General features: G+C 33.1%; 1 protein-coding gene across 1 annotated transcript in view; it reads right to left on the bottom strand.

Annotated features, from left to right (window-relative positions):
- Nucleotides 1–7670: 7670 nt before the first annotated feature.
- Nucleotides 7671–10391, bottom strand: part of sptlc2b (serine palmitoyltransferase, long chain base subunit 2b) — a 30986-nt gene continuing 28265 nt past the window's right edge. The window contains exon 12 of the mRNA XM_056481296.1: nucleotides 7671–9462. Within this exon, the coding sequence (XP_056337271.1) occupies nucleotides 9352–9462 (111 nt within the window). The 3' untranslated portion in view covers nucleotides 7671–9351. The remainder of the gene's footprint in view (nucleotides 9463–10391) is intronic.

Here is a 10391-nt window from a genome sequence, read left to right as displayed (position 1 = left end):
GTGGTAAATGGTGGTATTATACAGACCACACGTTAAAACATTTGACTTGAGCTGTAACGCTTCGTACGCAGCAGTGGCACAGCAGCAGGAGGGTCTGGGAGGAGAATCATTTTTCACGCATGAAGAGCGAGTGTCAGAGCCAGTGATGTTCGAGGGTTTGACAGGTGTGTTTGCTGGCTCGAATTGATCCCGCTAGTGTGAGAAACGATTTGTGCGTTATTCAGATCCTATATAATGCGATCGTATTTAAGTTTACGCAATAACGTTAAGAGAAAAAAGTGTAAATTAAATTTCACATTTTGATTTAAACTGTGACCAATGCTGGGTTCCACGCGATTCCTGAATGTTGTCCCAACACAAATCGATTAAGTTAACTTTTCACAAATTTAAGTGGATTGAACATAAAACAATAAAGTTGTCCACCTCCAAAAAAACGTATTTTTTTAAAAACCATTTAAACCCTGTATCACAGAATGTCAGATACAAAAATATACTAGAAACATATAGCCTATATTTTTTGTACATAATAAAATATGTGAAATAACCTGAGACAAAATCGGTTCATTATATTTTAAAAGGTTAAAATCTATTGCTGAAACGGGTGGGTAGGAGGACAAAAAATATTGGTATCTAAACCATTTCTTTATTTATTTAGTTAGTTATTAATTAATTAATTTATTTATTTCCTTTCATTTTTTAACAAATAAATACTTTCTTACCCAATGGATTGAATAAAATACAAAATGCAGTATTAGGCTGCTGTCACTTTTAGATGGATACACAGATATCCATCTTTTCACTTGAGACATACTGTAACTAACTGTGTTTGTGTAACTATTTGACAATATGTGCATTTTGACATAATGTTATTGTTTTTTAAAGCAATAAAGCTAAACCTAACAGCATGCTGTAAGAGATGGGTGTGTGTCAGACAGAAATGACATGGGTGTCTAACAGAACCGCAGCAACATATCAGTTAAAAATGGCCTGTTACAGCAGCTATTTTCAATTAAATTAAATTAAATTCAAATTGTGTCTAAGCAGCTTAACAAAGATGTATAAGTATCTAATATTTCAAACTGCGGAAGATTCCAACAAGTCTGGTTGGCAGGAGAGTAAAATGCTGGGGTTGTTCTAGTTAAATTAAAACTGCTTCAGCCTTGTCTATAACAGGAGACTATACGTTTATGTAGAGATGTTAATTGCATAACCTTCTGTCCTATAATAGTATTCACTGAGCAATATCTAAAAGTATATTCATACTTTACCATCAAAGTAGCTATATGTTTGTGGGTGATTCTAGAAGTACATTTTGTGTTCCTAGATAAACTGTCTATTATTTTTTTTCAAAATCCAAATTTTTTGAACAATAACCAAGTATATCAAATTATCTTTATCATTATAAAACAATGCTTGTATTTTGTCTTGAAACTATTAACTTTACTGCAATACATATTTTTGACAGTCGTGTCTGCTGAATCATTCTTCATAATTTTGAGTCCTAATTTGGCCATACCCTTTTCTGTTTCAGCTAGCGGAATGTTTTTTGGTGACAAATCTTATTTTGACACATATTTTAGGAAAATGCTTTGAATTAACTCAACGATACACTCTGGATAAATATAATAACCTTATGTTATGTTCGGAATGAAAACATCCTCCGAATTAAACTGCTGTAAAAATGCATCAGACTAATATTTTTTTCATTTCAGAGCTGAGATGCATATTTTGATTTTCTCAGACACATCAAGGTAAGTGCGTAAAGGTCACTCACACACTCACAGACACACATACACACACTTTAATTGGCTGTTATACTCCATATAAAATTCAAAAGCTTTTTTTTGCACAATCCTATCTAAAAGGTTATTGGTGCAAATTGATGATCAACAGTAAAATTACCAATTTGACCTCTTCCCAACATGGAAAAGCCCCAATAATCTAAAATGCATGATTATATGATGTCATGGATTTGTAATCAAAAAAGGTAGTTATAATGAATGTCAAGGGTGCAAAAACAGCCACCAACAGTACATTAGGGAACAAAAATGGAAATCTTATGCTGATGTTCAAGACTGTGATAAAATGTTTTTAAAAAAATCCAGGCCACAATTACTTTTTATATTGAAAATAAGCCATTTTGTGGCAGCACGGTGGCATCCCAGCTAGAAGGGAACATTCTCTCAACTTTGGCCAACATTCCCTACAGGTTGTGTTAATGTTTTAAAGAAATTAATGTAATGTCCAATGAATATTCAAAAAATGTTTTTCCCAAAACAATGAACAAGAAAATTCTAGCAATGTTTTGAAAATGTTGGTAAGGGACCAGATTAGAGAATGTTCTCTTAGAAAACATTTTCACAATGTTTCATAAAACCAAAGTAAGAACATTCTCACAGTAACATTAGAGAAGTGTTTTAAGAACAACATTGAGATGTGAGATGTGGAATGTTCTTTGAAGAATGTTCTAGCAATAAGATATTTGAATAAAGCTGAAACATTTTATCTGCAATATTTAAAAAAATATTTTAAGACTATTGAAATGGCACCAGATTAAACAATGTTCTCTTAGAAAACGTTTTCACAATGTTTTATAAAAACCAAAGTAACAACATTTTCACAGTCACATTAGAGAAATGTTATACATGTTATACATTCTTTTCAATAACGAGACAGAAAGACAATTAACGTACTAATTTTGACCTGTACTTATTAACATATATAAAATGTCATGTTCAAAAACTTATTGCAGACAAGTAAGTAAAACCTAGTGGTTTAAAAATAGTGGCAAAGCATACAGATTTAAAGTGACAATTAATTAGTATTTCATACGATTAGTAAAATTAGTATTATGTGTCATCAAATTATTCCTGTTTTAAATATACCTGATTTTTAAAATTGTTTTCTTTTTTTGTTTTATTTGTTACACATGTTATACAATGAGCACAAGAATGTAAGAAAATGCAGTGCTTTAAACTTTCTTTTTCACATTGCTACAGTAAAATTAAATCTTTTAAATGGTTATAGAGAGTGTTTTGTGTCTGTCATATCGTTACTGTACATTTTGAAAACAAAAAAGAAAACAAACAATGTTATTGACAAACATGTAGAATATTTAGAGAATATTATCCTGACTTTATAGAAGGCTTTCTGGGAACTAGAACAAAATATCTGCTGAAAATGTCAGAGTATAATATTTTAACAATGGTACCATTAAACGGGATTAGAATGTTTCAGAAAACATTTCCCTTCTTTTAAGAGAATGTTTTGGGAAGTAAAACAATACGATGAAACGTTATAATAATGTTAAAGTATAATGTTGTAGCAATACTGTTAAAAAAATCTGTTAAATTTACGGAAAAATACCGGCAGCTGTGATTGCCAGTAATCTACATTAACATTTTACATTCGTAAATTCAGTTTACAGAATATTTCTGTTAAAAATACATTCCACAGTCTGTATTTTTCATCCAACACATTTAACCCCTCAAATCTCATAGCAAAATCCTCACTAGTGTCCTCACTACAGAGGGTTAAACACTCAGACAGTGATGAAGGTAATGAGATAATTAAGTGTCTAATTAAAGGAGGATTAAGGGATGAACACCTGTTAACAAGTAGAATCACTGAAGGAAAAAATAACACAAATAAGCACAGCCAAAACCAAAGATGAAATCAACTGAGAATAAAACTCTAAATAAATTAATAATTAATAAAAATAAAACAAATTACACAATAAAAATGTAATTTCTCAAGATCTCAGCAGAGATCATTAAACAACACAAACATCAGGAGCTTCACTTATTATTGACCTTCGATTTTATTTCTGTAATGTGAACAACAGCTCTTAATGAAGTTTTTGTTGTTCATTTGAAGTCACCATGATGGAGGATAGAGTCTGCTTTAGTTGGGCTCTTCAACTATTTGTTATGACACTAGATTTTATTTTGGTGGCTATAAGTAAATGTGTTAGTCACATTATATGTTTAGCATGAAAAGCCAATAGAAAAAAATGATAATAAGTCTGATAAGACAGTGATTGGGCTTGTTAACAGCAGGTGTTCATCATTCAGTCATTTGTGGTCATTCACTCTGTCTAGTGAACTAAACTAATTGACTAATTTAGGGACTAGTGAATGAGGGTGTGTAGTGAGATTTCAGACACTCTGATTAGTTTCTCGAAAACAAAGGTTAAATCTGTTACAGTTATTTTGCGTATTTTGTACAGAAATGAGCTGTTAATCATTTAACAGGTTTTCACTGTAGATTTTACAGACTTTTACTGTTAAAATCATGGACATTTTTTTACAGTGAATGTTACTTCGAAATGTATTTAGAATATTTCTAGAGAATGTTTTCCTACCATTAAAGAGAACATTCTGGAAACTTAAAGAAATCTACCCACTAATAATGTTAGAAGAATGTTAGAATATAATGTTCTAAAATTGTTGCCAGCGAATGTGGTTAGAATGTTTCTAGAAAATGTTTTCCTATCTTTTAAGAGAACGTTCTGGGATAATGGAATAATGGGTCGCACGATCGCCTCACAGGAAGAAGGTTGCTGGTTTGATCCCCGGCTGGGTCAGCTGGCATTTTTGTGTGGAGTTTGCCTGTTCTCCCAGTGTTCTGAGTGGTTGCTAGGCAGTTGCTACGGTGTTGTGTTTGGTTACTAAGCGGTTGCTAAGGTGTTGCTAGGTGGTTGCAAGGGTGTCTTGAGTGGTTGCTAAGGTGATGCTAGGGTGTGTTAGGTGGTTGTTAAGGTGTTGCTAGGCGGTTGCTAGGGTGTTCTGAGTGGTTGCTAAGGCATTGCTAGGCAGTTGCTAAGATGTTCTGATTGGCTGCTAGGTGGTTTCTAAGGTGTTGCTAGGGTGTTTTGAGTGTTTGCTAGGCCGTGGCTAGGGTCTTCTGAGTGATGATAAGGTCTTGCTAAGGTGTTCTGAGTGGTTGCTAGGCGGTTGCTAAGGAGTTGCTAGGGTGTTCTGAGTGGCTACTAAGGCATTGCTATGTGGTTGTTAGGGTGTTGTAAGTCATTGCTAAGGAGTTGCTAGACCATTGCTAAGGTGTTCTCAGTGGTTGCTGGGCAGTTGCTAACATAAATTACCATGTTTCTAGCATAAATTAGCATGTTGTTAGCATTGAGTATAAATTAGCATGTCACTAGCATGTTTCTAGTATAAACTAGCATGCCGTTAGCATGAATTTAGAATGAATTAGCATTTTTGCTAGTATGATTAGTATGTTTGTTAGTATGTTTCCAGCATGGATTAGTATATTGTTAGTATGAATTAGCATGTTGCTAGTATGTTTATAGTATGAATTAGCATGTTGCTAATATGTCATTAGTATGTTTCTGGTATGGGGTAGAGCATTGTCAGTATGAGTTGGTTTGTTGTTAGTATGGCCAATGTAAATTCAATGGCAGTTTTTTTTTTACAATGCAAGTATATAAGACAGTTGCTTAGTTGCTGTAAGTGGTTGCTAGGGTGTGGCTTGTAAGTTAAAAGGTCATCAGTGTTTGGCAGATTGGTAGTCTAAGTTAAATGAGCCAAACCTTAAGTCTGTATGACAGTCTGGCGGAAAGTTATGATTTTCTTAAGCCACCATAAATATGATATATTGAATAATATATTGTTTGTATTTTAATTATTCTTATTATTAATTAATTTATTTTATTGTCATCATTTTATTTCTTTTTCTAACTACTATCTATTGTGTACTTTTTTATTATATATGTACTATTTATGTAAACTCTATAAATGCTTTGGCAATACACTTGTAACATTTGTCATGCCAATAAAGCAACTATTGAATTGAATTGATTTGAATTGTGTGTGTGTGTGTGTGTGTGTGTGTGTGTGTGTGTGTGTGTGTGTGAGAGAGAGAGAGAGAGAGAGAGAGAGAGAGAGAGAGAGAGAGAGAGAAAGAGAAAGAGAAAGAGAGAGAGATGTTCTGCTAATTAAGAGATGAGACATAATTCAGTTTTGAGCCAACTTTTCAAGATGTTATTTATTATCTTCAGAAACAAATGATCAGTCACATTCAACGAATGCCAGTTTCTTGCTAAGACAAACATTACAATTGTGATAGGATGCATCTTTGATGAACATTGCAATAGAAAACGAAGAGACAAACTTCTAAACAAACAAACTGAATGTGGAATGCCCTTTGGTTTCACAGTCAAATGCAGCTCGGTGGCATTACATACATTTATATAGGTTACTTAAAACCTACAGTACATGCCACGGTCATATCTGCATCTCTTAACAGTCATCAGTAGCTCTGAGATTTTAAGGTCCTGCTTACAAACGTCTGCATTCAGAAACATATGTAGAGCTGCCTTTCCGATTAAGAACACGACTTCAGAACTCAAAAGGGAATGAAAAAAGAAAAAGTGAAAAAATGTACATCCGACAGGCATTTACAAGCCTCATCATCATACACACAGACTTCACAAAGCTCTTCATGTGTCATAACAGCGACCCATATTAAGCACTTAGAAGAACACAAGGTAAAAACTCATAACTATTAATATTAAACTCAAAAGCAATTACTTAATACAAAAGGCAACATGAATATCTCTTTACTGCTGCCTGTTAACAGCAGACATAAAAAATGAAATGTTAAACGCAGTGTCAGCCTTTTTCCTGTTGACTCGATAAATAAAATTAAGTTAGCTTTTTTTGTGAAATGCCCTGGCTAAGACGTCATACACTTAATAAGCTGCAATTGGTCAGCAAGTAACAGATATTCAAGTAAGACATGAAGGCACTTTCCACAGATAAAAATACAGATGGCTTTCAGTTTTTAAACTCTAGCAATAAATATTAAAAACTAATGAAAGTGGGAAAAAACACTAATTCAATTTTACAATTTGTTTTTGCGTTTAGCGTTTGAAGATTTCTCTCTACAAGCAATATGGAATTTCCTCTTTCAGTCTTTAAAAAATAAATAAATAAAAATATTAACGCAAAAACAGGTAAGGTACACCAAACTGCATCCTGTTTGTGAAAAGTGCCACAACTGAAATTAAGACACATAATTTTTAAAGAAAGCTGATGAAATTAAACGAAGAATGTCAATATTCCTCCTTAAGTTCATTAAGATATTGCTAAAAATCACCTTTGTATGCGATAGGTAAAAAGCTGATAAACTGAAATGTGTATTAATAAATAAGTAAATATTTTGGACACTTTAATATTGATAGGTATAATCTCATAGTTATTTCATGTTCTACCATAATAGATTCTCTCCTTCATAAGTAGATCTCTGTCTTTTGTTTTTTTTTTAGATATGTATTAAATTCGAGCTTATTTCAAGCTTTTAAAGCTTGATTACACTTGCATAGAAGTACACCACAAAAATAAAAGTGTTATTTCGGTGTTAGTGTCTTGTTCACCATTTTTATATACATTTAAAAAAAATTGTTGTCATATTCAGGACTTCAGCTTGTTTTCTCAACCACCAGAACTGCATGGTTTGGATGTCTCCTTTGTCTGTAACACCTATTTCAGGTCTTTCAGTCTCTGCTAATGAGCTGATGATCTGAATCAGGTGTGTTTGGTTAAGGAGACATGGAAAATGTGCAGAGCTGGTGGTCCTTTAGGAACATGGCTGAGAAATGCTGTTCTAATAAAAGTCTTTTTTTGTTATGCTAATATGGGGGGGGGGGGGGGGGGGCTTTCATAATTTTAAAAACTAGTTATTTTTATGTTTAAAACATATGCTGATAAATTTTGTAATATTTATTAACCAGACATTGTGCAAATGAATGTACAAACATTATCCAACCTTCACCCTGAGTAAATTTCATCGTTTCAGACATTATAAATGGAAAACAAGACAAAAAGCCTGATATTCTGTAAAATGTCCTAAAATGATTTTACATACTCATATATTTGTCTAAAAAAATGATTATTATGCTAATGCGGAAAGTTAGTTCCGACACAAAAGCATTTTTATCTTGTGTCACAGGGTGCGAATTATACATTGACGATTGGGGGTGGGGGGTCAAGTTTTTTAGTTATGTTCGGTAATATGCCTCAATGAACCAAATTTATATATTTAATTCAGTTACATCTAATTTGTTATTATGTTTTCAGGGTTATTGAGTGGTTCTCAATGATATTTGTGATATTAAATTGTCAATATTAAATTTCCTGCACCTATTAATGGATGACCGTGAAATATGTTTTTTATTTTTACCATTTAATTTCCATGTGCGAGCACAAAATAATGAAATACAAACTTTGCATCTAGTTTTACAGACAACTACAAATACCTTTTTTAAAGAAATGTTTTACGTGAACACTTAAACTGTCTGTTGGTGCTCAAGATTTGGTGGTTTCATTAATATGTTTGGTGCAAACATGCATTCACAATGGTACAGTTGAAGTCAGAATCATTAGCTCCCCTTTGAATTTTTTTTCTTTTTTAAATATGTCCTAAATGATGTTTAGCAGAGCAAGGAAATTTTCACAGTATGTCTGATAAATTTTTTTCTTCTGGAGAAAGTCTTATTTGCTTTATTTTGGCTAGAATAAAAACAGTTTTTCATGTTTTTTTTAACCATTTTAAGGTCAAAATTATTAGCCCCTTTAAGCTATTTTTTTTCTTTCGATAGTCTACAGAACAAACCATCATTATACAATAACTTGCCTAATTACCCTAACTTGCCTAGTTAACCTAATTAACCTAGTTAAGTCTGTAAATGTCACTTTAAGCTGTATAGAAGTGTCGTGGAAAATATCTAGTCAAATATTATGTACTCTCATCATGGCAAAAATAAATAAATCAGATTTTAGAAATGAGTTATTAAAACTATTATGTTTAGAAATGTGTTGATAAAATCTCTTCGTTAAATAGAAATTAGGGAAAAAAAAAACAGGGGGGGGCTAATTATTCAGGGGGGCTAATAATTCTGACTTCAACTGTATATACCATTATAGGGGTGGTTAAATGTATATTGAAGTAATCTATTTAAGTATTAATCTTATTTAAGATACAGATCAGAAACTAGATCTTAATTTTTAAAGGACAAACCCCCTCATACATCTTGTTTTGATGTCTTTCACGGGGGATCAAGTGTTAATTAGACCCCCCCCCCCCAAACCCCCTGTTATTTGCACCCTGCTGAGTCATTTCTGATGTTGAACACAGGAATGCAAGGTCTCTCCTACAATGTATATTGCACATTGAAATGAATATTGGATACTAAACCCAGAGGTAAGACTTGAACATTTGGTCAATTTGTGAGCATATATAATGATGCATAAGTTATACACAAAATGGACAAAAAGATAAACAAAAATGTTTCTCAGGGGTAAAAGACAGCCCATTCATCTTGGGAAATTGCTAATCCTGGTGGCTCTCCAGATAGGAAAAACAGTTGCTTTCGTCACCCCTGTATTTTCTTGAGTATTTCAGCTGAAGCAGATCTCCAACTTCACTGATGGCATTTAAAGCCTGAGAGAGGAAAGAGGAAAGGATGAGGTTATTAACACTTGGATAAGTCATTGGCGAAAGGGTTTAGTCAAACATGAGGGTGAGTAATTGTTAAGTGATGACAGAATGTTTGTTTTTGGGGTAAATGATTCCTTTAAAGTTTATGTACTCTGATTGACTGAGGTGAGTCAGAGTTTCCAATGATTTGTGGTGTTTGCCGCTTCATGTAGTTGAAATTGGGACAAACATATCTTTATAAGCACTAATAGGTTATGTTTAGGAACAGTTTATAAAAAAGGAAGCCATCTTGTTTTATCTTATGCATGTTATCTTCTCTTCTCTATCATGAAACGGGTAAAGAATATCTGCGGTTGCTTTCACATTTGTAGATCAGTTGTTTTGGTCCAGACCAAAGATGAAAATATTATAAATTGTAGCATCTTCAGCAATTTCTGTGGTTTTTCACACTACACTGATTGCTTTAGTCTGACTAAACAGTTAAAATCGTTAAATTAAACTTCTGAAATGAACCAAAATGCTCCTGTTGGCTACATCATGCGTCTTTGAACAGTTTTACTAAACCAGACGATTAATTGAAATCGAACCGAATTTTGCAATTCCCCACACGAAGGCCAGAGGGCACTCTCATGCGTAAACAGAAACTATGCTACGAATAAGAGGATTTAACTGTTTTTACAGATTTTTTCATCTTTACTAAAGTTTTCTTCTTCATTTGTATAGGACAGTAGAGAATTTAAAGACAGGAAAAGTGTGGGGAGCAGAGATCTGGGAAGGATTTTCTTTTTGCATAGCTTGTAAGTAAAATGATTCTGTGTAGTAAATGTAAAATTTAACTGAATGCCGGAAATTTATCACTGATTTCACAACCAGCTTTACTGACAAAATGTGCATGGAAATTGCCTTTGATTGCCTTAACAGGCATACTCTGG

The sequence above is a fragment of the Danio aesculapii genome, chromosome 20 (genome assembly GCF_903798145.1).
Source record: "Danio aesculapii chromosome 20, fDanAes4.1, whole genome shotgun sequence".
Taxonomy (NCBI): Eukaryota; Metazoa; Chordata; class Actinopteri; order Cypriniformes; family Danionidae; genus Danio; species Danio aesculapii.
This window is presented reverse-complemented; position numbering and strand designations above follow the sequence as displayed.